We start from the raw sequence: 23,873 nt of genomic DNA, 5'->3' as shown, positions 1-23,873 counted from the left end.
CGCGAGCAAGGTAAAGATTTAACGTACTAGATCGCAACAGCGTGGTCTATTTCTTTACGCAAGAGACTAAATGGTATACGAGAACCTAAAATACCCAACAACAATCCCCCTCGTCGAAGGCTCGTGCTCACAGTTCCATCTCAGCTGGTTCCTCTTTCTTGGCTGTTTTCCCAGTTACTCGATGCCCCAGTCTCGGCGGAGATAGATCGCTGGAAGGAAGCTACAAAACGAGCCCTCCCAAGCTCCCAATCCAAAGTGTCGTCACGATAGATATGCTGCATCTCTTGCTTCACAGCTTCGAGAGCTACGTCTTCGGAGCTCTGACACCCTCGTGGCGCGGCATCGTCCGATCCCACTGTGTAATCTCGAATTTCCGTGCCAAGTATGGCATTGAGATATGCACAACCATATCCCTGGTGTAATCTACGTTGTGCAGCGGTGTCTAGTCCTCTCTTTTCGTCTCTTCATTTGTCATCCCCCTTCTTCCTATTGTTCCATGTCTCCTCTCTATCATCTGTCCTTGTCGGTCCGGCCATAACGCTTCACAATCCCAAAAACAGCGGACTAGGTTAGCCGTCGCTTGAGTGTTTCACGGTGACTTTCCATGGCTCATCGCAAGTGGCTTTCTCGTTCTTTCACTTGCGATGAGGCTTTTCGATTACGTGGCGGAAGTTTAACCAGAACAGTGCTGGCTTGTTCTGCTAAAATTATTACGTTCGCCTTCATTGGGGACTCCACCCTAGAGCGGTTTGCCTGTTGCAACTTCCTTCAACCTCATAGCCCCAAATACCCCTTCGCCCGGACCCACCTGCTTTCCTTATCCTTCGCTTGCTGTGCATGGACCGAAGTTGTCCTGTTGGTACCATGTTCTACGTCCCGTCCCCTCGGACCACCATCTTTCCTACTCCCAACTGTCGTGACTCTAGCCAAGAGACTAGGCGCCTCTCTCTCCTTCTCCATCTTCGCATGCCACTCGGCCTCCATGTTCGCCGCCTGCTTCTTGACCCTCGCGGTATTCCAACGCATGTAGTAACAACACATCGGGAAAAACAACGTATCGACTGCACACCACGCAAATAAGATGCCAAAATTTAGGCCAGTGCGCGGATGCAGATCGAACAGTATAGAGCGCGTAAGTTCGACAATGTTGTGCATCGGCCACGCATATCCCCAGCGATAGAATGATGGTGCAAGTTCAAGCGCGTAGAAACCCGTCGCGACGTTTGAAATAACCCAAAATATAAGCCACAGAGCAGTCCAAGGTGTACCGAGAAGCATGGCCATATTTTCGCTCGCGAGCCCAAAAGCTGCCATACCGACCCAGTTCCCCATCCAATACACGACGAATGTGCCTCTTCCGTAGGCATTTGGGTTCTTGGCTGGCCAGATGTGGGATGCGGAGTGGCGATCCATGGGCATGAGGAACGCAAGACTCACGAAGGAGTAGACGAGCGACAGGAAAAAGTAGCTGGCGACGGTGGCGACGTAGCGCCAGATGATGAGCTGGGAGAAGTGCAGCGGTGGATGGCCTTTTGGGGAAAGGTATTTCATGTGTATGGGAAGGAAGAAAGTGAAGCTGAAAAAGCTTATTATGATGAGGTAGATGAGCCCAATGCTGACAGCTGGTGTGGCGATGGGTGGACCAAAGGGGCGCAGGTCGTACATTGTGAACTCGATACCTGGCGAGATTGCTTGGGGAGAGATCTCCAAATTCAGTTCCGTGGCAGAGACATTGTTCTGGAGAAGGTGGGTGATCCATGCCCGGCCGAAGTTCGTCACAACACGCTTTTGTATGACAGTCATGCTAGGTACGATGTAAGAGGATGATGTTGTCTGGTCCCGTGCGGAGTTGTAGACGATTTGACAAGCTCCGAGCGGATCGTAACTCGCATTTCCCTCCCTTACTGCGGCTTCGAGTAAGGCGGTTGCATTCGGATTGATGATTACAGCAGCCCATGCGTCGAAATCGTAAACGCTCTCACGTACTTTGAGCGGATCGTTGCCGAAGTGGGTTGGTAATGCGAAGGTGTAGCCAGGCACTGCTCCGCCTTGGTCGATGATCGTTTGGATGGACTGGGTGACGAAAGGCCCTACAAAGGGGGTAGTGTTGGAATAGGGCGCTTGTCCGTCAAAGTCAACGACCCATATGCTCAGCGCTTTGACATTATCGTTTTGACGGAAAAGAGCGCCCCAGAACAGGCAGAGAAAGGCCATGATGGCTATGGCGAGGATGAGATCTGATTTGGTGTGAGCACATATTACTTTGCGATAAGAGACTTCTACTACCCACTTGTCCGGAACCATAGATTTAGTACATGTAGTCTCACACCAGCCTAGGCCCTCATTAGCACCTCTCAACTTTTTTCGAAATGAGAAAAAACAGACCATTTGCCAATCCCAAAATCCAACTGGAGCTAGCGGTACCTCTTTGCGACTGGTCTGCGTTGGTCCTCTTTGGAGCGTTGTTGGCCTACCCACAGGCACGATACCGCCATTGTCAGGCTGCGTTTCTGCTTTCTCCACATCGAACCCATGTTGATTAGAGCTAGCTAGTTCAAGGGTCTCTTCAACATGCTCCTCGGTCCCAGATTCACTGTCGGTACTGTCAGAGTTGTAGGGCCATGGGTCATGATTGTAGTGCGGCGCAATCTGGCAGCCAAGGGCGGGTATCGGCATCCTTTTAGACGGTGACGAGACGGTACGAAACTGGCGGTGCCGCCTAACGTTGCTCAATGCTGCTGACTGACATGTCAAAAACAGAGAAATTCTCCCTTTTTGTAAGTTTCCAAGTAGCAACTTAGCGGAATGCTTTGTTCCTGCTGCGCGGTGCTGACCAATGGCGCTAGAGCAATGCAAAGTGTTGATGATTGGCCAATTAGTAGGCTAGCGACACGATTGGTGAATGCTAAGCTTTACAAGACGGAAGAGGAGGCTTAGTAAGGCGTTCGGGGTATTATTGGGGCCCTCATAAGTCCGCCCTGTCTCCGTGAGAAGGGCCGCTGTAGGATATGCATACTGCGAGCGTGGGCGACGTACATCTGTACAATATGGCAAATGGCACCAGCATCTGACTGCACCACACTATGAGTATTCATGTCTTACCATTATGGAGGACGTTACTTTAGTAAATTGCAGCAAAAGTAGGATTGAGTCGTAGTTTCGACATTCTGATCGCTTGGACCCTTTCTTGGCACAGCAGTTCATCAGCGCGGTTTGACGTGTGCAGCATCGTTTGCTCCCAACTCTCTCGCCATGACGCGTCGCAATCCATCTTGGCCGCCAAAATCGCGCCTACTAACCATCCGATTACGTGCGCTGTCAAAATCGCGCATGTTTGTAGCACTGAAATGTCCGTGAGGGGCCCTCGAGGCAGTCGTGGACGTGGTCGTGGTCGTGGGCGAGGGCGCGGCAGAGGAGGAAAGACTATTCTTGTATGTTGCTTAAGGACAGTACAAAAGGTGATATGCACATGGCTGACTTTGAGTAGTGGGAATGGGAGAGCTATAAACCCAGCCCAGAAGTCTACGAGCAACTCTGGCATATTCGCAAAGCTCCCGCAATCGTAACCTCACAACCGCCAAACAACTGCCCCATGACAAATGCACGAACACGAATATTGGACCGCCGACAAACAGAGACGGAGATTCGACTGAATTTCTACATAGTGGAGATCACACATCTCGTAGCAGATCGGAACACATCTACATCAAGCGAGGAAGTGGGGGATATCGCAAGCATAGAGATTGAAGAAGTAGATCTGAGCTGTATAATGCAATATGTCTCGCCGCACGAGCTAGAGCGCTTCGAGAATGCGCAGTTCAGACTCGAAGCCGCGGCGGAGGCTGAGGTATTGCAACAAGAAGCAGAAGAACAGGCACTCAGACGGCTGGCTAAGAACGCGAGGGTATCTGACGCAGCCAAGGGTAGCCGCATGCTAAGCGGGCTAGGCGTCGATCCTGAATTATCAACAAGAGGCAGACCAAGAGGGCGTGGGAGAGGAAGGGGTAGAGGGAGCTGGCGTGAACGGGGCGCCATTGTGATGCACGGTCAGTTACGTGATGAAGACTCGCAGGAGGAGCTAGTAGGCTCTGAACCCATAGAGACGTTAAACCGTGAAGAAGAACTCATACAGCGCACCATCACGGAGACAGAGTCAGAAGAAGATGACACGACGCAAACCTCACCTGGCGTCATGCGCTCAGCATTCGTTGCCAACAGCGCGCTTCCTGTTTCGTCTATCACGCCACATCGGCGCCTTTCTAATCTATCGATTTTACGACGTGGCCATCCTGGGGTGTCCGACATGGATGATTCGGATGCTAGGTTGGACGATGATGAGACAAGGTCCATATCCAGCGCTGCAGTACAACTACGATCCGAAGCCCGTCACCGGGAGCCAACAGTCGAGGAGTCAGAAGACAGTCTAAATGGAGATCAACATCACAATAAGAGAAAACGAACAACTAGCACAACTTCGAACCAACATATCCACACTGCACAGGCCCAGTATGAAGCTTCCGGGGATTCGTTCGATGAGGCAATACCTCCTGGGCCATCTTCTAATGGTCCAATAGAAACCGATCCCATCCACATTCGATCCCATCATAAGAACTCTTCCGTGCAGAAAGATCCCGCCGAAGAGGAGGACGAGGAGCCTGAGGAATTTGTTGTGGAGGACATAATTGAGCACTTCTACGAAGGAGGGACGAAATATTATCTGGTCAAATGGGAAGGGTATGAGGATAGCTATGACTGGCTACCAGAAGAACGTTTGGGAAGTGCGACGGAGCTGGTTACGGAGTACAACGAAAAAAACAGAAGGAGGAGGCGTAAAGGCAAGATAAGGGGAGGTGGAACGATTTCTTAAATAATGACCATTATTACCATTCTTGTGGAGAACATGAGATGTAATCACAGCAGCACTGGTGTCATTCTAATGGGAGCCCCATTTCAACGTCCATTTCTCAGCACCAAGCGTCGTGTGAAGTAAGATATTCTGCAATAGGAACGCATATGTATCGGACCGTGCTTGCATGAACGCAACACCACAATCATGAGATCATTGCCCAAAATAGGTACAGGTCTTGCAAGACCGAGCGTCTTTTCCAGGCTTTGACATCACCCTCGTTCTTATCGGGAGCCATGGGTGTGCGACCCCTCACAGCTTATCAGCAAGGTGAGATGACGTCGCACACCTGCATACAGATACATCTTCCTCATCATCAGCTTGGATTGTTAGAGTGACTTTACATTATTCCTTACGTCTTCAAAATTTCCACTCACTCCACCAACTTTTACTCTTTTTTAGTCTCTAGACTCTTGCCAACACTATTTCCAGCTTTCAATCATGGGTTGCGGCCCATCAGGACTCAACGAACCAGCGCAAGGAGGTGGGAGTAACACCAATTGCAAAAACTGTGTTGACTGCCACTCGTGTACTAATTGCAAAGGTAATTGACTTCGTCTTTTCCATCGCGCGGTCTCTCTTTTACTCGCTTCTTTGTCTCGCCCAAGTGTTGTCGCCCGACCTCAGCTCGGGACGCCTCGATGATAAGGCTTGATAATGAGGGCGAATCCGACATAGAAAGCGTTTAGAGTAGCATCTGCTTACAAGATCAGACTGTACATCCTGCCACAGCTGTACGGCATGCGATAATTGTGAGTAAAGCATACGCTCGGCGTGCAACAACATATGCTAACTTCGCAACTCTATTTTAGGTAGCGAGTGCCACAGTTGTACCTCCTGTAAGCCAAACAAGTGAGGGGGACACCGACTTTGAACTTACTATCTAGGTGATGGGTGCGAGGGGTGTCATAGCTGCACAAATTGCACAGATTGTGAGTCACTAGTATGCACGAAATGTATGTACTTGAAATGTACGCTGACTTCCTACCTATATTTCAAAGGTATCGAGTACGTCGCCCAAAACACTTCTCGCTGTTAGTTTCTGGATTGCATTCTGATCGAAAATGCTAATTATGGTAGTTGCAAGAGTTGCACGAACTGTAGTGGCTTGAAAAACCAACATGGACTAACTAATGTTCACGCATGAGTACAGAGAGGTTAGTGTGTTGCGACGTGTCGAGTGGGGTAGAGGGCATCAAACTTGTCCCAGTATACTTTTACATTTACTTAGAGGTGTTATGGCCTGTTATAATCGAAATAAACTACGCATAGTATGACATAGTAGCGGATAGCCACTTTGGGTGCGATTATGTCATGTTGATCGTCTCTATCGAGAGCCATAATCAGGTGTTAGGTTAAGCTGTGTGTAGCTGACATTCTTGATAGCTTGATATGATAACGCTATGTATCGTGCAGTTCTCACACAATGCTCACGTACATCCTGCTTCAATCACGTTAATTCCCCGTCAGGTCCCGAAGAATTTACCACAGACCACCAGTAGATAGCTAGCAATAAATATCACGTACAGGAACTCTGCTGGTGAAGCGCGAGTATGGATGACAAGACAACAGGTGTGCTGAATAGAGGTCGTGATAACCATGGTTTAGCTTCATCCCACAATCCACATTGTCCATTCATAATCCCTTTGATAGGACCTAGTATACTATTCCAGGTCTTTTATTTCTTTCTTCGAACTTAAAACTCAGATCTTGATCCACCAAAATGAAGCTCCTCAGTCTCCTGTGGAAGCGCAGTCATCGCTCACGCTCTATACCTTCGAATGGAGCAAGTCAAAACTCAGAGCACCGCCCCAAGACGATTAGCGATGCTACAGTCCCGCAAATAGTACTCAGACCTCCAACGCCACCGCAAGGCGAACTGCGATTGGTAGATCTGCTTGCAGAGCAAACAGGTTCAGTCACCATCCTTCGTGCGCCGAAGCCGTTGCAAAACCACCGCGACTCTTTCCATGCTATTTGTTCTTCACGCGCGACTGGACACCTTCGAACCCCGCCCCAGCTGGGGACCGCGCGTGAAAGAGCTAGAGCGGCCGAAAATCCTCGAAGATAACTTTGAGCAAGATGGCGAACTCAATGACACAGACCGAATATTTGCACTGAAGCAAGTGGCACTAAAGACTAGCGAGAGATATGAGTCAACAAAAGAGCACAGGGACTAAGGAGCTCCAAAGAGGGGACAGAAGGCCTGAGTTGATGCCAGCGCGACGGGTCGTTCTGGGTGAATCGGCAATTACGAAATCACCTTCTTTCACTGTCACTTCGCTCTTTCTTAGCGTTATATTCCATCCAGCGCCGATTATTCCATAATACGCGCACCATCTGTTACAATGACTGTTGCACCTTACCTCTATCACTCAACTCTTGCTCACGATGCTCGGTCTAGAAGTACCACTTCAATTGCTCAACTTTATCTCTCCTTTTCTCAAACTCTTCTGGGTTTTGTTTAGTCTCGCAGCTATTTGCTGGCAAAATAGTGCGTCGTTGTAAGTTTGCGTCAGCTACTTGATTTAGTACACTGTACATCAATTTAACTGCGTAGATCTACCACAACAATTCGTGGGCTCAAGAAGCTCTCCAAAACAAAAGCGCCGCCCACTCTTCCTGCGCTAATGTACCCTGTGGAAGCCGAAGAATCTTCGCTCGTCGTCCTCTATAAGCCCCTCTTCTCCCTCCACATGCTCATCTACGACACGCTGCTACCTCAACTTACGCATCTACCGGCCGACGATCGTTCATCCCTTCTTCGCGGACGCCACTTCGCCTTTATTGCCGACTCAATCATCGAACACACGCCTTTAACCTTTGTGAAGAAATTGGGGTTGAGTCTTCCTCCACCCGAGAAGATTGAAGAGTTAAAGAGCTTGCCATACTTAGTTGTCTCGCCCCCAGATGATGGGAACAGGATACCGCTGCCTGGTGAAAAGGGGGCAGCCAAAGTGAGGTACACGGTGAATATGCTTGCGCCGCCGAAGAGGAGAAGTCGGCTAGGAAAGTTGGCTAAGGAAGCGGCAAAGAAGCTGGCAGCTGCGGAGAGGAGCAAGATGACATAGAGATCAAGTAGTTATATGTCAGTAGTGTACTGAGGGGAATGACCATACAGCAACGGGGATGACTTCACAAACAAACAATCTTCTTAGAAGCTTAAGATATGCAGAACGAATTGTTCAATCGATCATAACGTTTCTACAGCATGACTCTACTCATCTCAAATCTGAAGGTCAGATCCTCAATTCACAAAAGCTCTTTCAGCTCCGTCTTAAACAAAGTAACTAACAGAAAAGCTTACTTAAAAGTAAAATTAGGGTTGTAGAACACTAATATTACTACAAAGACCACTTTCCAACAATGCTTTCCGCTTGCCCTAACAGTCTTGTTCAAAAACATGCCGAACAAGCTACTAAAAATCGGAGCTGATTAAAGGTCTGTCGGCTTGGTTATGATCACGGAACGGGTGAGGCATATCGCGATAGAAGAGAGGGTTTCGTCGATATCGTACAGCACCGTGGCGCCTAGGAGAAGATGAAGAGCTGGAGATCGTGCGCCACATATCATAGCCATGGGGTTCGTCGTCAAGGCCTACTTTTGTCATGTCAATATGCTGTGTACTACGAATATGGCGACCAGGGTCATATTGTATCAGTATACCCTTTTGCTGTTTCCAGGTAGGCAAATAGTGATCTACCCTTGTTTTATACTCTTGATCGATATACTGAGTTGAAGCTTCGGTTAACTTATTGGCTTGGTATCTTGCATCGGTGACATACGCATTGCGCTCGGCATGCTCCCGGTACCAGCAACGATCTTGCTCTTTGCAAAGTCCTGGGAGCTCTTCATATTCGTCTACAAGGTCCAAAGGGTGCAAATGCGGAGGGTATACTGGCCTCGACTCTGGTACCGACTCCGAGTTTACTAGGTGAAGTAAGTGGATTTGGGCCATATCGTGGTGGTCAGGGGCGCCAAAGACAGTTTGGAGTCGAGGAGATATCTTCAGGATGGCTCGGGCACTGAGATTTGTCGCAAGGTCAAGGAATCGACTAAGCATCATTTTATTTGCAGGTTCTTCGAGTTTGAATCGAACGAGTTCTTGCTTGTCGTGAGTTGCGCTAGACGTTGTGGGGGGTATGATTTCAAGCTAGAATGGGAGAGAGAAATAACTTTATTATGTCGAGGAGTCCCAACTTTGGAATCAATAAGGCCATTCACTTTATAAGATCTAGAAGGGCAAATGACCGGGGTGTATCGTACTTAAACAGTGTTGGCACCGTGTGAAAGACTTGCGTTGCAAACTGAGGACAATAAAATGGAAATAGTCAGCGAGAACGCGCTTGATTTAGTTCACCAATAAGATAAATACAGTCTTGAAATTGAAATAGATTAGAGGAAAACTCAGAATAACATGGTATTTCTACAAATACTCACGAAATGGGAATAATGTTGAGTGTCTGATCGTTTCTCCGAAAGAATGCTTTCTTCAAGCTCCCATTTGTAACTAACGGCCATAAACTAGTCTTCGTTAATACGTGTGGCTGGATAAAAATGGCATTGACTTCAATGCAATTAAGTTCGCGCATGCTGGAGAATGTCGCAGTCGGCTAAGCCTAAAAGAACGTCTAATCTAAAAACAGTATCTCTTCAAACATTCTTAAGTACTCTTTGACTCAGCAGGACTCATAATCTCCAAAAGCAATTAAACGCAACAACATCTATCGGGATCTAACTGACAGCATGGTCCAAACCAGTGTCCCGCCGCGCATAAGCACATTCTTGTGGGGCAAAAGCTGCTGTGTTACTTATGCCTACAGGTCCCGAAGCAATGGGCATTGGTTCCGCGGGGTATTTCAACCTCGTGTCGCACATCAGCGCATAGCACATTCCAACGGTGTGTCATGTGACCCAAAAACTTGAATAGAAACTTGATCCTACCATCTCGACGGTGGATCCAAATTTTGGGCTTGCAAAACACCCGAGTGCTCTACATGCGCAAAATTCTCGTGCAATCCAGGCTTATCTCTCCGGGAATTTGTGGTCGAAATGATTCCGAACTTCCCTCCGTCGTCCTCTCCGGGTTAGGCTGATAATCTACTTCACATTTCTGGTAATAGATCTGTTCCACACCCATTTGGGTAGTCAGTACAAGATTAATCACATTGTCAACGCCCTCCCTAGCAAGACCATTGGCCACCATTTCAAATTCTTTGCCGACTACATTCCATTCCTTTTAGCACGTTCAACATTCATAACAGGGACCATCCATCCGATAGAGTATATATTCTAGCCATATTCCATCTCTCGGCACCTGTTGCTGTACCTCTGTTGCTTGTTGCACTCGCAGAATACTGCTCTAATCTTCAATTTTTCCCGCGCGCTCTTGAGTGCGAATGCACTCTGAGTCAGGGGTTGCTACTAACACAAACTTCTCTTATGTTATTTCCTTCATATTTGCAAAGCACAGACACAGTTTTGAGCATATGAGACAGTCTAACCTACTGCCTTTGGCAGCTGCTGACTGTTTTAAAGCCTACAGATCAGTCATCCCTGGCGGCTCAACCCTCTCTACCGGCTCAACCATCTCAACCATCTCAGGTGGTTGTACCACCCCAGCCATCGCTGCCACCTCAGCCCTCTCAGCCAGCTCAACCATCTTTGCCGGCTCAACCATCGCTGCCGGCTCAACCATCGCTGCCGGCTCAACCATCTCAGGTGGTTGTGCCACCTCAGCCGTCTCAGCCAATTCCTTCATCTCTGGTGGTGGTTGGAATCCAGTCTTCTACAGCTGCTCAGCCTGCTGAGACAGCCCAGTCTGTTGATACTACGCTTAAGATTACCAGTTTCCTACCGAATACCTACCAGGGTTGTTTCCAATCCACCCTCGGCTCTAACCTCTTGAATCTCCTTGCAGGTCCTACCTTGCGAGGCAGTGTCGATTTGACCCAGCAAACCTGTTTGTCATTCTGCAATTCACAGAGTGGAGCGCCATACCGGTACTTCGGTATCGAAGGTGGACGCGACTGCCACTGCTCGAACAACATGAGTTTCTCTTCCAGCTCCAACAGTGCCCTGTGTACAAGTGGAACTGCCGGAAACTCTACTCAATCTGGTGGTGGCCTGGGCGCACTCGCGCTTTGGCAAAATGCTGCTTATTCACCGGTACGTCAACTTTCAACTTCTCTATGCTCAAAACTGTGCTCTGCAAACAAGTGCTTTCTATATTCGAAAGTAGGTATTGGGTGAGTACATTGTTAGGTCTGCGCTTCGGCCCACACCATAATAACAATCAAGGGACGAGGCGACGAGGGGGTGACAGAATCAACATCGATCTCTCATCGGTGTTATTACTTTTGACCACCCAACTTCAACAATTGAACCCGACAACCCATCATAGACATGAAAATCGGTCTCACACAATTGTACGAACCTGGAAAGCGGTCAAACAAAATCGAAGGTAAGTACTCCCCTCTGACTCTGAGAATTTTAGAATGCGCTAGATCACATCAGCACCACGTTTCCTTCAACATTTCACTCACACAGGACTTCGCGAGTCTGGCACATCATATGACGGCAACCACACCAATAGAGGCTACCATTTACGACATGAGACTTGGAATCACGACCTGTACGACGACGACTGACTACTTGAAATCATGACCACGGCGGAAGACCGGCACTTAAGACTACAGCCCACGACTGCGGCTGGCCCTCGGACCGCACAACTACAGCAAAGCATCATTTTCAAGATATCAGGATCGATCAAGAAGTGCGGTTTACGGTTAAGAGATGGTCAGAGATCCAAGCTGCCCTAACGCAAGTACGGAAAACAAGGAGCAGGCATATGGTTTATGGATGGCAAAACGTATGGGCTATATCATCGATGCTTTGTCGCGTGGAGATGTACTGATGGCCAATGAGATGCTGGAAAGGAGACAGGGGGCTTGATGATGGGCTTCAGGTTACATTGATATCTTCAGAATAGTACCCGATGCCATGCACTGAGGATCCCAATCTAACTCTCAGTTGAAGCTTTTTTTGGTCTATCCCCTTGAGTCTCAACTTTAGTCACATCGGCCAGCCTCATTAACTTTTCGAAGTACTCGCTCATACCATACATCCTTAATTTTTCTCCAGCCCCGCTCTATAGCAAGCTCTGTTGAGTGGTTGAGTTCTACACTGGAGTACGGCATCCCATCATCTCAAGAACTAGTGCATATCCCTCGGCTTTGTCGCTAATTGTGAGCCTGCACTCTCTCTCTCACAGCCATATTTATCTTATTTTGGACAAGTTGCCAAAGACGTATATCTTTGTTCACCAGGCCAGCAATTGCCTGACTATGAAAAGTTGGTCTGGAAACAAGACAATATCGGGAGACTTGGTCAAGGAACTAAGAAAGGCTACAGTCGTAGAGAAAACGCGCGAACTTCAGCAGAAAAGGCCACATTAATCATTTGCGGAACACAAACTTATGGCATTACGGACGTGCAACAAAAATTTCTTCAAGAGCACGTTTGTTATAGCATGTCATTTGAATCTGATTAAATTTCGCGAAAGTAAACAAAATGACATACGTAGGGTCCGAAAAGCATAGAAAGACGGGTACCTCGGGGATAAGAAGAAATTCAGTATACAAAGACAGGGGTTGAAAGTGATAAGCCTGTAACGTCCAGCGATCCAGAAATTGTCAAAACAAATATACTTCGAGGGGGTGAAAAACACAAATCATGTTGCACGAAAGAAACCTCTTATATCAGATCCATGGCAGCCAGGTTTGCCCTGTGTCTTCCTCCGTTTCGTCCTTTGGGTACCAGGTAGTTCAGCGTCAGGCGGTAAAGCACGTGCCCTTTTCGTAGAAGAGCGTGTCTGGATGCGACGCGGCTTCGTTGGGGTGCTTGGCGTCTCTCGCACAAGTGGAACTTGGGCGGCCTTCGGTGGTGGAATAGGATTGGCAGGCATAGTTGGGCTCGATGGTTCGAGCTTGATTTGAGGTTCATTGGGTGCTAAAGTAGCATGAAGGAAAGCCGGTGTCAAAGGATCTAAACCTCGGGCTGGGGAGATGGATGGTGTTTCTGACTCGTCGGACGCTGACCGTGGGCTATCCAGCTCTGGCAGAGGGTCTAGATCTGGTGTTGGTGATCTAGATGGAGGCGGCGAAAAGTCGGATGCTGGAGGCGAAAGGCTCGCTTCAGGAAGTGTAGTCAATGGCTCTCGCTTCACTGGAGGCAAATACCTCTGGCGTGCACGCATTCTCTCAGCTCTTCTGGCAATGAAAGCCCTTCTAACGCTCGTCGGATCAACCGAACCGGGCCCTTTCCTGAGGTCTTGCAAGAGTGGTGCCAGGAACTCATTATCCTTCGCATATTGTACGTCAATTCTGTGGCCGTTGACGGTGTAATTAACGAAGTCGTCCCAACTGTTAAATGTGCGGACCCGCTCGCCTGTACGGAAGGTGTTTACGAAATCCATAATGTTGACAAATGGTTGACTTTTCAACTCCCAGAGACATTCGTCGATGTCGCCTGGTATATGTTTACCCGCCAATCTACACATCCCCTGGTAGATTTTGAGCGTTTGGTCTTCCGTCAAAATAATTCCTTCTTCCTCGTCTTCTTGATCGACTGTAATGCCGTTAGGCAAAAAGTGGCGAATAAGGTCATCGCGAATCGCATCGATCTTTGCTTTACGCATCTCGGGGCCATACAAGTCCTGTGATGCTGCATAGCGTCGGAACTCATCCTCGAACGGTGCAGTCGGTCGAGGCGTGAAGTTCACCAGGGCCTTGAATGCCATGCCAAAGGACTTTATCTCATCCTGCAGGAAGCCATTCTTGCACATATAGTGGATAGCGGCTTCGCGATTTTCGAAGCCCTTGAATTTGGCATTGCTGAAGCGAGTGACCTGTTCCTTTGCACCGCCCTCCCCGTCCCAAGTCACGTACAGGCCTGGTTTCCTGCCGTTAGCGACGGCATAGTACTTGCGGAATGCACTTTCATGTTCAACATCTGCAAATCTTTCGCCATTGGTCTCCTCCGTGTTATAATTAGGCTGTTCATTGGGCTTGTTCATCGAGGTAGTCGGATAAGGTGTCGACGCCTGCATCCGAGCTGGCGGTAAAGTTTGGCTTGGAGTTCGAGAAGGACCTGGTCGTCCAGATGATCTTAGGGCTTTCTGGCCCTGGTATCCGGTCTCAGAGAAGAACACAGCCTCGTGACGGGTTTGAAATCCCTTGTACTCTGCCCTTCCCCGACCCTCTATGCGCGGCTTCACTTCTGACCAATCCTCATACACACCCGCGTAAGAGCAGGGCAAATGGATGGCGTAAAAATTTGGCTTTGGTTTCTTCACCATCGTTGCGATGCCGGATGGCTTCCAATGGGGTTGAATTCAAGGGAGACGCGTCGCGTCGCGTCTACGTCACGCTATCTCCGGATAAGGCGATCTTGCGGAATATGCAGCCAGCGAGCGCAAAGCGAAACGTGCGTAATGAGATGATGGAAACACGAGAAGCAAAGTACAAAAGATAAATCACCGTCTAAAGAGAGCTTGACGGGTTCCGGGTTAAGCGGGAGGGAGGGAAGGAGGAAGGGGGGAAGTCAGGCAGCCATGACACTTAAAAGTGGGTCCTGTAACCGTCCGAAGATTGCGGAGAAGAAGCAAATAATGTCTACATTAGGCACCACGAGCTAACCGGCCACCTGTTGCTATACGATAACGAGGAGTCTATCTACGAACGTAAGGGATTGATATCGCAGAACTGGGTGCTCAGGGACTTTTTCCAAGGCTGAATTGACCCCTTGCGGCGCTTCCGTCGCACAGGGAACAAACATGCTGATTCTGTGATAGGACGACCGATTCGAGTTCAGCAAGTCATTTTGGCGCATCGACTGCTCAACATAGTGCCACGGAGATTATAGACAGTTTAGACTATACTCGTTTGCATTTCGTTTGTCTGTCGTACTACCCTCGAAGTGGAAGTACGTGCTGTACCAGACAGCTTTGTCTACAAAGCGGACATTCCGGCTTCTCTCGCGCCCAATCACTAATACACGTCCAACAAAACACATGCCCGCACGTCGTCACACTAGGGTCTTTCATCTCCTCCAAACATAGAGTACATTTCCTGTTCCCGCCGCCAATCCACCCCATGGTGTCTTCATCCCCCAACTCATACCGCGGCTTGTCCGCTGCTGGTGTGTGCGTCCACTTCTGTATGTCTGAAGGAGGGGTTGCAGGATGTGTTGCTGCCGCATCGAATAAGAGGGCGTTGTTGGCGCTATATGCATTTGGGTCTAGGGAGACTTCTGCGCCGCCGCCTACGAGCGCTGATGTGCTTGTTGGGTGGCCTCCGCCAACAGCTGCCGTCGAGCTTGTCACGGTATTGTGTAGGTGGAGGTAGCCTTGTACGGCCATTTGGAGAACGAGAAGTACACCGAGAACTTCGTAGCCCGCGCGGTTATCGCTGTCGGGCACGTGGCGCGTGAATATGTAGCGAAGACCCCATATGCGTTTTGAGAGGTGGTAGTAGCTCCCTGAGAAATAAAATGTCGCGAGTGAGAGCGCGTATACCGGTGATGGCGAGGTGATGGTGTCGAGGTTCTGGAGGATGTAGTTTTGTATCCGCATGCCCAGTGGTCTTGATACAGCTTTGTTGCTCCCACTCTCGTTGGCGTGATGTTGTGCCCTTGCCATCTGTCTCCCATACGCCTTCAAGTTGGCCTCCAACTTTGCCTTCACCCTCCTTCTCAGCTTGGGTAGTAATCTTCCCAAAAGATAGGGTCCCAATATACATCCCAAAATGTACCCTGCCCTTCTCCCTAGTGCCGGGAACCGTCCAGTCTCACTCTCGACCTGCACAATATCCGTATACTCCTCCCCTAGCGTACGGTTGCCGATGAGTGTTGTGAGGCCAAGATACAGCAGTTCGCCGAGGACACGCGTTTCTGATACATAAGTGTGTGCGATGCGTGCGCCGTATAATTTACGGAGGAGCGTGGACAGCTGGTCGAGAAGGACGCCACTGAAATAGGCGTCTTTCTGGTGGGAGCGTATTATGTCCGGCGAGGCGGCGAAAGGATAGGTGTAGGGTTTTGGCGAGGCCATTGAGGTAGATATGGCGCAAGGTGTAGGCAGGACGTCAAGTAGCGTTAGAAAGCGTCGCGATGTTGTATCGCGTGTTGATGGGAAGCTATGATGATGGACCTCGGCTTGAAATCGGAAGAGCTTGGACCAGGTACCAGTTCAAACCTCATGCCTTCAGGCTTCCACGAGACTCAGCCATATTGTTCGCATCAGCTCGTCGAAATCGTTCTACTTTACTTTTTGCTCGACGGGTATAGCTAATTCAATCAGTAGCGAAGCTTAGCCCTCGTTACATACCTCACAGAAGAACTTCCCCATGATCTCAACCTTGTGGCATAGTTTGGGACAAGGCAAGAGATATTGGATGTAGAGCTAGGCTCCTATTTTTCAATGAAAGGAGGGGCGTAGGGCTATGTTATATTTCCAGGCTTGAAGCTGTTGCTGGCGACGATTGTCCATGAGTGACGCACAAGCTTGCATCTTGACTGACCCCCGGATAGCTTGGGAATGTTGCATCACATTTCCTTCTTCGATCTCACACCATGCGGTCCGACTATGACTTCCTGTCCTGCCACCTCTTTGCTTCATCCCAATCGTCCCTCAACTCTTGGCACTCGAGAACCTTCGAAAACGCATCCCTTACAGTACCAGGGAAGCACAGGCTTGATCGCTGAGAAAGTGCAGCTGTCAGCAGAATGCGCTTCTGCACCCCGGCCTGGTCCCTAAAGGCTACTTCAACTGTATATGCACGTCGCACGGCATCCACGCATTCCATAGCCTCAACGCCGCCATGTACTATACGGAACCGCATGCATGCGAGTGTTGCTCGTATCAGGGCAGCATCTTCCAACCTGTAACCCGCATCAAGTATGTCCATGAGTGCGTCCATCGATGTCTTCGTTTCAGTTACGTCGGCGAGAGCTAGATCGCTAGGAGGATCTTTGGCGTGACATAATTTCTTCCCGTTCCGGATGTGTAGACCAAACAGGTGCCAGAACTCGACGATACGGTCCATGGTGTAGGGCATGATGGAGTCCACTACTTCAACCTGTATGGCGCGCAGTGTCGGCTACATGTTGTCAGTACGGTCACTTTGACATTTAAGTCAGTTCACTGGCCTTTTCTTCGTAGAGACATCTTAGAAAGACACTCGTTTGAGATGCGATTGCGACTGGCACTCTGAATTCCGCGCCGTGACATACAAAGTGGAAGAATGCGTCGAATCCGACATCCAACATATACTGACCACGCCTAGCAGTTGTCAGTTATGCATGCGTTGTCCAGACACGAAACACGACACTCTCTTCTTGTCGAGCTCGGCCTTCGCAGCGCGCGTGCTATGAACATTGCCCGACAGAACCTCGTTGTCCAGGTGCGTTACGTGCCACGGTAGTGGCGTCTTCTCTAATCCATGCATTGGGGAGATCTCAGTAGAGACCTTCGCGTCGTTCATTGCGCCGATCTGGCGGTGAAAGTATGATTGCGAGTTCAGTGGCTACATAGAAAAGTCGACAACAGCGCAACAGGCAAGCTTCGCGTGCATCAATTCATTACTCTAAGCTCATGCGCTCCGTTTGCTTCGGGAAAAGCATGCTAGCGTGGCCAATAATACATGACGTCCACAGTAATATTAGGTATAGTGAAGGCAAAGTGAAGGAGGAGCCATTTGCTTGGGTCCCATGAGCCAACACACTGTATCATGATGATACTCACAAAACATTTATATGTGTATATATATTTTAGTATTTTTGAATATTCAACTTGCAGCATCGGAATTATCCCCGGGCGTTGAGACCTCCACTCAGCAAGCCAACTTCCTTTTTTGGCGATTTATGTCGTATGGGGCTCGACGGTTCGAAACTCGTCTTGTCCTCTAGTTTTTGCGTTTATCTTCAGGCAGTTTTCTTGTACAACAGACGCCCGTCGCTGAATGAAACTATGGTTGGACTGACTGCCTACATATGCTGCAATGGAGTATTACACAGGACCTCGAAGGTGTTTAGTGATGAGATCTTTTAGGTTGCAAGTAGATATTAGCCACGAGGTAACTTCTAGTATCTGTATAACTTCTCTTTACAACAAATAGTTGACCCTTGAAGAGAAAAGTGCGAAAATATAATATCTATTCAGGCCTACATTACCTGAGCAAGCAGGGAGAATAATATCTTGAAAAGCGTAGAGCAGTTGGTATCCAAGAGACCAGAGCACGGTGCTGACACGTTACCGCACATCCGAAACCAGGTCTGAAATGGGTGCTCTCTTCCTCTTCCACTCCTCCCACTCCCAAAGATTGAGGACTCCTCGCCCTACCGAAAAGTCCGTCTCCCAATCAATACTCGACCTTGTGCCCCATTCCAAGCTCCCTTCCTCGACAACTTCCTTTTCTAGCTGCCACTCCAGCATATCAATCTCGCATTGAGACTTTGCGCCCTGCGACATGAACCTCGGACTACTCGGAGATGAGGGACAGCACTGCGAAGTATATATTAAATGTAATGCGATTCGTGGCGGTCCTGTCGCAGAGGTCTTCAATGAGATTCCAAATTGACTAACCGGATTCTCGCGCACGAAAGACTCGGAAAGGTCATAGATCAAACCCATAGTCACTCCACCGGATGCAGAGTCAGCGAAAGAGACTGTGGCTTCGTCTATAAAGTCGCCGCCTTGTCCATTGCAAAACCGGACGACGGATAGTTGTTTTGGCGGCGGTTGGAATACAAGCATCTTCCTCCAACTCGCTTCGGCCCGGAGAAATGCGTCCCTGTTGGTTGACGTCCAATCCATCATTTGAAAAGAATCATAATCCGGCATCGTCCAGCGTTCACGTAGTGGGCCGACAAACCAAGGGAGGAAGAGGTCGCGGAGAAGAGGGTTAGCTCTCCATGGTTTCGGATTATCAGCTGGTTCGGCACGCAAGAATAGTAGCTGTTGGATTCGTGGGGAAGATGCAATGGCTGTGTGGACTCGCCGCGAGATGAGCTGTGCACGGAGTAGCTCGTTTGGCGGGGCAACATGACCAAGGTGAAGAAGAATGGCTTCCAGGAGCTCTGGTATACCAAGAAGGTGGTCACGGGCTGACAACATAATTATATGTTATTTGTCTGTTGTTGGAAGTAGGAGTAAGAAGTGAGATGAATCAATCAGTGGTGGTCGAATGTATGATGGAAGCCAAGACGCGCGTTGGATGGACCCCTGGTTGGTTCCAAATCAGTCCTAGCCAACCGCGGTTAAGTACCTACCTAGATACCCAGGGCTGCAGGTGGTGTAACCCCTCCTCCGTTTACTTTGCAAAGACACGAAATTGGTTCACAAACAGTTATCTTGTTCTGATCTCGGGCGCGACTCTGTTGGACAAGATTCACGACCCCGGGATTGGAATTGTATTGCCGTTCCCCACTCCAACACGTCTACAAGGACTTGCAACGCCGAGCCACAAACGAAATCCCGGTATTTCGATAGCAGCTCATTTATAAGCTCCAATGGAAGAAATCACCAGTACGGCAATCCGCTACGATGAAGGCGCAGATTCACATCAAGCCAGCCCTAACCCTTCATTGCCTCTAGTCCTAAATATCAAATAGCCTTCCGGGACTACAGGTTACTTATCCCTAGAGAATAGTCAAACATTCGGACGCAATGAATGCGTGTCATTGCAACTACTAGCCGTCACAGTTGATCAATGACTTTATTGACTGTAAGCCCATATCATGCAACTGCTCTAAACTTGAACATAGAGTGAGTTATACCCGACTAGTTAGACGGCCATGGTATCGCTCGCAGTAGCACTGACATTACACTGCAGTGATGAAACGTAGTTCGTCTGTAGCCCAGGGCATCTGCGAGCCTAAACGCGAGCCGTTAATCGCGAAGAGTCATACGAGTATTTCATGAAGCGATGCTGCAACGGATTAGGAGAGGAGAAGACTTCATATTACACCAGCTTTAGCTCACCTATCTGATCAAAAAGCGTCAAAGTCTGGGCGTGCTGGGTTCGGAGATTGAGGAACGCGTGTAAGAGGTGAAGGGCGGAGTAGTTGTAAACATATCGTACGTGATCGGCGGACATGATTGCTCAAAGCGATCCAGTGGTCACTTGGAGATGTTTGGCGTTGCATTGGGAGGTGAGGTAAATTGCAGTTGCCGCCTGCTCTCAGTGACCGCGTGCACGGGGGCACTTGCCGTAATGGTGGTCGGAGCGGTCAACGTCATTCAATCTACTTCTACCCTCGCCCTCCAGGGCTTCTCTTCTCTCTCCTCGCATCCGTTTCCTCTGTCGACTCTTTCCTTTGTCTTCTTCGTGCGTCTTTGCATTACGGGAGTTCGGAGGGTCTTTCAGGTATGTTTATTCTCCTCATCGTGTTGACTGCTCCGCGGGTCTGTTGGAGTAAGACTCACTGGGCCCGGGAATGGAGATGCTCTGTTGTACAGAACCAGCACGTTCGTCCATGTGGCCTGCGTCTTCCAAGGCTGCAGAAGACCATTGAGTCACCGGAGTACACCACGGAGATAGCACTGGTTGCTAATGTTACAATAATAGGCAGTCAATGGTCGCGGCCGATAACGGGATTCCGCCAGCATTGTGACCACTGCTTTATCGTGCTGTCTGCATTTTCGGAGTTGCGGCGTCGAGGCGTTCTGTTCGAACTTCTGAGTCGAATCTGCGCGCTGACCCTGAGGGCTTCAAAGTCAAGTAAGTTCTTGCCTACTGGCTGCTGAATGCGGTTCTGACTACTGACTTGGCTATGAAAGACATCTGAACTCTTCGGGGCATTCACTATCATTACCATGCCTAACGTACTCTCCAAAATTGCGCGAGTCAATGAAGCTTTCGCTCCCGGCCAATGCAATCCGGTATTGGACATTGCCGTCCGTCAACTTGCATCACTATCACTCGAAAAGCACGACCTGCTCAGCGAGTTTCCTACCGAAATTCGCCTCATGATCTTCGAGGAACTCCTTGTTGTGTGGCCTAAGATTGTGTTCCGTGGAGCCCATGAGTTTGGCCCGCTGGACGAGAGGGAATTCGAGGGGGCAATCCCCATCCCATGGCAGATCCTTGCTACATGCCGCAGATACTATGAGGAAGCCATGCCCATCATGTATTCGAAGAACAGGTTCGTCTTCTGCACTGGCAAGGGAGGAGAGCCTGGCATGTTCTGGCGCTTTCCCATCCACACACGCTACATGCCCTATCTCACCGACCTGGGCATCTACCTTCGCGCCGATACCCCTACCAAGGAGGCGGCGAGACGGGTTGCTCACTTCATAAAAGCAATTACTCGCCTCGCCGTACACCTCCAGTATCTCGTCGTGCTAATCTCCTCCGACTGCCTCTATGAGAAGCTCTGCCCGTGGGACATCATCTTCTGCGACCATCCAGTTGCGAAGTCCCTAGTCCAGCTCGTCGAAGCTAAAGCCGTCAAGCACGTAAAGATCCGCCTCCACGATAACGCATGCTTGTTCCCCGGCTTTGCCCAGTTTCTCCATCAGACCTTCTACAAGGATGGCGTCCCGGCTGACCGCTCCATCGTCTTCAGCCGCTCATGCACCTGCCCGCCGCCCTGCCCCAATCACCCAGCGACCTATTGTCTGCACTGCGGCTGGCCAGTATTTAGCCCGCCTTACAAGCCCATCGACGTCCTTGTGGGCCCAGCCGGCGTAGAGTCGGACATGGAGCGCATGATGGACATGCAACACGAGCTGTTCGAGCTTGGGGTCCTCCCTCCTAAAGATGACGATGAAGAACCTGAAGAGGGGAACGAGGAGGCAAATGTGGGTCCCTACGGCGGTGGACCTCCGATTGAGGATGACTATGAGGAGAATCGTAAGGCGTTTGATTCTGGCATGCTCCTCCCGGGACAAGTTCGACGCTACTACGGGGAGGTCACGGCTCCATCGGTCTGGTTCTTCCAGCAGACCAAGGTCACCGACTACTTCGAGGTCGTAGTCTAAGCATTCTTTCGGGGACTACGTATGGTGGTACGAGTAGCTGATGGGACAAGCTATCTATATTCAGGACGTCATGATATGTCTAATGGAGGATATACAAACATACGTAGTAGCGGTATCTAGCCTGAGCTATCTGACAGTTCATAATACAACTCTTCTATTTATTTATTACAAGATCTTCTCAGCCTCGTCGATCAGTCTTTCCACCTTGAATCCGCTATCCCCTCGCGTAAACTGGTGCAACAGCGCCTCTCTCCCTTTGCCCTCCTCGCTCTGAACGTAGAACTTTTGCATACACATAACCAGCCACCTTGCGTCGTCGACGCTGACATTGTTCCCCTCTGTGACAATGCCCTGTCCCAGGACGAGGTTGTGAGAATCTGCTAGTTCCTGGTGGAAAGTGATGGTGGTGTGTGGGCTTGCGAATTCGCCTCTTAGCTTAAACTCGGCAAGCGATGTGAAGAGCAGTGTTGTCGTGTCGACATGCGGGTGTGCAAACTGCAGGTAATGCAGTTCGGCAGCCTGTTGTGTTTCCCCCTCGGCCGGTACACCGTCCGCGCTCTCCTTTGGAATTTCGCGTGGCACGGGGAGAACGAATGAGGGGTGGCGTTTCGCGGTTTCGAGCAACGAGCGGAATGTCGTCGCGGGAACGGAGAAGTGTATCGACTGCGGATTGGATGCGTGCCGTAGCCGCCACAGTGCTTGGATCTCCTTCTCGGGGAGTTCGCGGATCTTGGGCAGGTCGAGGAAGGAGTTTAGTGTTTTGACGCCGGGGGGAGGCGCATTGCGTGATTGGGGAGATGGCGGGGGAGGTGGTGAGGGCCAGGGCGATTGTGCTTTTGAACTCGGCGATGATGGCGATGCACCCTGTGGTGACGGCGGCGGTGTCAGCGGCCCAGTGGCCCCGGGTACAATGGCTTGTTGTCGCAGCTCATTGATCTTGTCCTTGTGCCGTTCTTTCAGCTCCGAGATGTCCTTGACGCCCTCTTGCTTTGCTTTGGACTCTAGCTTTTCCCTGTACTTGGCCAAGATGCGCTCTTGTGCGTCGTGGGTTGCGAGGAAGCGGACGTCTTGGACCTGTGCCCAGCGTCGTTGGCAAAAGCGTGGGTTGGAGAGGGGCTGGCGGAGGACATGACGGAGAGTGGGCGAGCGGAATGCCATGGCTCATATGCTCATTGAAGCCTGGATGTCAACGGTGGTATATACAGCGTAAGTTGCGATGGAGACGAGGACGTTGATGGTACAAATTGGCGGCGAAAAGGCGGGGGTTCTGATTGGACAGACATGCAGGGACGGTTGGATCGAGGATCGATGCTTTTTGGGTAGCGGGCGATGCATGTCATTGCGCTGACTGAGTTAAGTTAACCTCTAGAGATGAGCAAGGAGCACACAACGGGAAGAAATCCCGGTGCTATCGTTGGGTCCACGATGAGATGAATGCAAAGACTCAAGCGACAGCCCATGCCCACCACGCCATAGCTCCAGCGCGACATTCGTTCGCAGTGTGTGCCTGGCTTCAGGGCTGTTTCCAAGATGCAGCGGTAAGGTACCGAGTCAGGCACACCTCTCGCCTCGCACATGGTGGGGAAGCTTCAAGCTTGCCTGCTTGCACGCATGTGTGCTCCTGCGATGGAAATAGACACCGTTGGTCATGCATGCAAGCAATACTTCTGCCTGTTCAAGACGACGGGGGTGACGAGGGTGGGTGACGAAGTGCAGAAGACAAGCTGTGTGTGTGTGTGGCTGCTGCGGTCTCCGTAGGCAGCGAGCGAGCGCCCTGTAGAGGTCACCACCAACGGCTTTGTCTCGTGTTTCACTATGTGTCTTCCTGCCTGACGCCGTTTCCACCGTCTGTAGCGTGCGGGAAGAAGCATTTCATTCACTGCGGTCCCGCCTACCTTGTGCGTGTGCGTGTGTGTGTGTGTGTGT

The 23,873-nt window shown here is 50.0% G+C and overlaps 11 protein-coding genes across 11 annotated transcripts; 5 read left to right on the top strand and 6 right to left on the bottom strand.

The window, feature by feature from the left end:
- Positions 1-774: 774 nt before the first annotated feature.
- Positions 775-2,802, bottom strand: K460DRAFT_337932 (uncharacterized protein; the record flags this gene model as incomplete). The annotated part of the gene is made up of 3 exons (XM_040931030.1): positions 2,386-2,802; positions 2,291-2,333; positions 775-2,237 (listed from the first exon to the last, which is right to left on the bottom strand). The coding sequence occupies exons 1-3, from the start codon at positions 2,674-2,676 to the stop codon at positions 775-777; spliced, it is 1,797 nt and encodes a 598-aa protein (XP_040788140.1). The 5' UTR covers positions 2,677-2,802.
- A 437-nt stretch (positions 2,803-3,239) lies between these two features.
- K460DRAFT_416820 (uncharacterized protein) lies at positions 3,240-5,058 on the top strand. The gene is made up of 2 exons (XM_040937835.1): positions 3,240-3,431; positions 3,488-5,058. The coding sequence occupies exons 1-2, from the start codon at positions 3,348-3,350 to the stop codon at positions 4,865-4,867; spliced, it is 1,464 nt and encodes a 487-aa protein (XP_040788139.1). The 5' UTR covers positions 3,240-3,347; the 3' UTR covers positions 4,868-5,058.
- Positions 5,059-5,162: 104 nt separating this feature from the next.
- On the top strand, positions 5,163-6,143 carry K460DRAFT_111115 (uncharacterized protein). Its single transcript, XM_040926551.1, has 5 exons — positions 5,163-5,450; positions 5,620-5,658; positions 5,719-5,745; positions 5,794-5,914; positions 5,987-6,143. The coding sequence occupies exons 1-5, from the start codon at positions 5,348-5,350 to the stop codon at positions 6,051-6,053; spliced, it is 357 nt and encodes a 118-aa protein (XP_040788138.1). The 5' UTR covers positions 5,163-5,347; the 3' UTR covers positions 6,054-6,143.
- A 1,408-nt stretch (positions 6,144-7,551) lies between these two features.
- K460DRAFT_255775 (uncharacterized protein) lies at positions 7,552-7,920 on the top strand (the record flags this gene model as incomplete). The annotated part of the gene is made up of 1 exon (XM_040927419.1): positions 7,552-7,920. A coding segment is annotated over one exon (369 nt), but the record flags the coding sequence as incomplete, so codon positions are not given.
- A 1,732-nt stretch (positions 7,921-9,652) lies between these two features.
- On the top strand, positions 9,653-11,195 carry K460DRAFT_355379 (uncharacterized protein; the record flags this gene model as incomplete). The annotated part of the gene is made up of 3 exons (XM_040931878.1): positions 9,653-9,806; positions 10,452-11,074; positions 11,148-11,195. The coding sequence occupies 3 exons, from the start codon at positions 9,653-9,655 to the stop codon at positions 11,193-11,195; spliced, it is 825 nt and encodes a 274-aa protein (XP_040788136.1).
- A 1,443-nt stretch (positions 11,196-12,638) lies between these two features.
- K460DRAFT_405826 (uncharacterized protein) lies at positions 12,639-14,264 on the bottom strand (the record flags this gene model as incomplete). Its single annotated transcript, XM_040936887.1, has 1 exon — positions 12,639-14,264. One exon carries the CDS (start codon positions 14,262-14,264, stop codon positions 12,639-12,641), a length of 1,626 nt encoding a protein of 541 aa, XP_040788135.1.
- Positions 14,265-14,672: 408 nt separating this feature from the next.
- On the bottom strand, positions 14,673-16,079 carry K460DRAFT_366436 (uncharacterized protein). The gene has a single exon (XM_040933374.1). It carries the CDS (start codon positions 16,014-16,016, stop codon positions 14,874-14,876), a length of 1,143 nt encoding a protein of 380 aa, XP_040788134.1. The 5' UTR covers positions 16,017-16,079; the 3' UTR covers positions 14,673-14,873.
- Positions 16,080-16,206: 127 nt separating this feature from the next.
- On the bottom strand, positions 16,207-17,156 carry K460DRAFT_366435 (uncharacterized protein). The gene has a single exon (XM_040933373.1). It carries the CDS (start codon positions 17,020-17,022, stop codon positions 16,549-16,551), a length of 474 nt encoding a protein of 157 aa, XP_040788133.1. The 5' UTR covers positions 17,023-17,156; the 3' UTR covers positions 16,207-16,548.
- Positions 17,157-18,028: 872 nt separating this feature from the next.
- Positions 18,029-19,128, bottom strand: K460DRAFT_366434 (uncharacterized protein). The gene has a single exon (XM_040933372.1). It carries the CDS (start codon positions 19,077-19,079, stop codon positions 18,216-18,218), a length of 864 nt encoding a protein of 287 aa, XP_040788132.1. The 5' UTR covers positions 19,080-19,128; the 3' UTR covers positions 18,029-18,215.
- A 1,652-nt stretch (positions 19,129-20,780) lies between these two features.
- K460DRAFT_405822 (uncharacterized protein) lies at positions 20,781-21,947 on the top strand (the record flags this gene model as incomplete). Its single annotated transcript, XM_040936886.1, has 1 exon — positions 20,781-21,947. The coding sequence occupies one exon, from the start codon at positions 20,781-20,783 to the stop codon at positions 21,945-21,947; it is 1,167 nt and encodes a 388-aa protein (XP_040788131.1).
- K460DRAFT_366432 (ATP11-domain-containing protein) lies at positions 21,728-23,257 on the bottom strand. Its single transcript, XM_040933371.1, has one exon. It carries the CDS (start codon positions 23,103-23,105, stop codon positions 22,113-22,115), a length of 993 nt encoding a protein of 330 aa, XP_040788130.1. The 5' UTR covers positions 23,106-23,257; the 3' UTR covers positions 21,728-22,112.
- Positions 23,258-23,873: the final 616 nt, after the last annotated feature.

The sequence above is a fragment of the Cucurbitaria berberidis genome, assembly GCF_010015615.1.
Source record: "Cucurbitaria berberidis CBS 394.84 unplaced genomic scaffold K460scaffold_3, whole genome shotgun sequence".
Taxonomy (NCBI): Eukaryota; Fungi; Ascomycota; class Dothideomycetes; order Pleosporales; family Cucurbitariaceae; genus Cucurbitaria; species Cucurbitaria berberidis.
This window is presented reverse-complemented; position numbering and strand designations above follow the sequence as displayed.

Bases quoted from the DNA above. Each gene is read 5' to 3' on its own strand.
- K460DRAFT_416820 (XM_040937835.1), top strand. From the start codon at position 3,348: ATGTCCGTGAGGGGCCCTCGAGGCAGTCGTGGACGTGGTCGTGGTCGT. The intron at 3,432-3,487 runs GTATGTTGCTTA...GACTTTGAGTAG, and splicing joins GAGGAGGAAAGACTATTCTT to TGGGAATGGGAGAGCTATAA.
- K460DRAFT_111115 (XM_040926551.1), top strand. From the start codon at position 5,348: ATGGGTTGCGGCCCATCAGGACTCAACGAACCAGCGCAAGGAGGTGGG. The intron at 5,451-5,619 runs GTAATTGACTTC...TTACAAGATCAG, and splicing joins CTCGTGTACTAATTGCAAAG to ACTGTACATCCTGCCACAGC. The intron at 5,746-5,793 runs GTAAGCCAAACA...CTTACTATCTAG, and splicing joins GTGCCACAGTTGTACCTCCT to GTGATGGGTGCGAGGGGTGT.
- K460DRAFT_366436 (XM_040933374.1), bottom strand. From the start codon at position 16,016: ATGGCCTCGCCAAAACCCTACACCTATCCTTTCGCCGCCTCGCCGGAC.
- K460DRAFT_366435 (XM_040933373.1), bottom strand. From the start codon at position 17,022: ATGCCCTACACCATGGACCGTATCGTCGAGTTCTGGCACCTGTTTGGT.
- K460DRAFT_366434 (XM_040933372.1), bottom strand. From the start codon at position 19,079: ATGTTGTCAGCCCGTGACCACCTTCTTGGTATACCAGAGCTCCTGGAA.
- K460DRAFT_366432 (XM_040933371.1), bottom strand. From the start codon at position 23,105: ATGGCATTCCGCTCGCCCACTCTCCGTCATGTCCTCCGCCAGCCCCTC.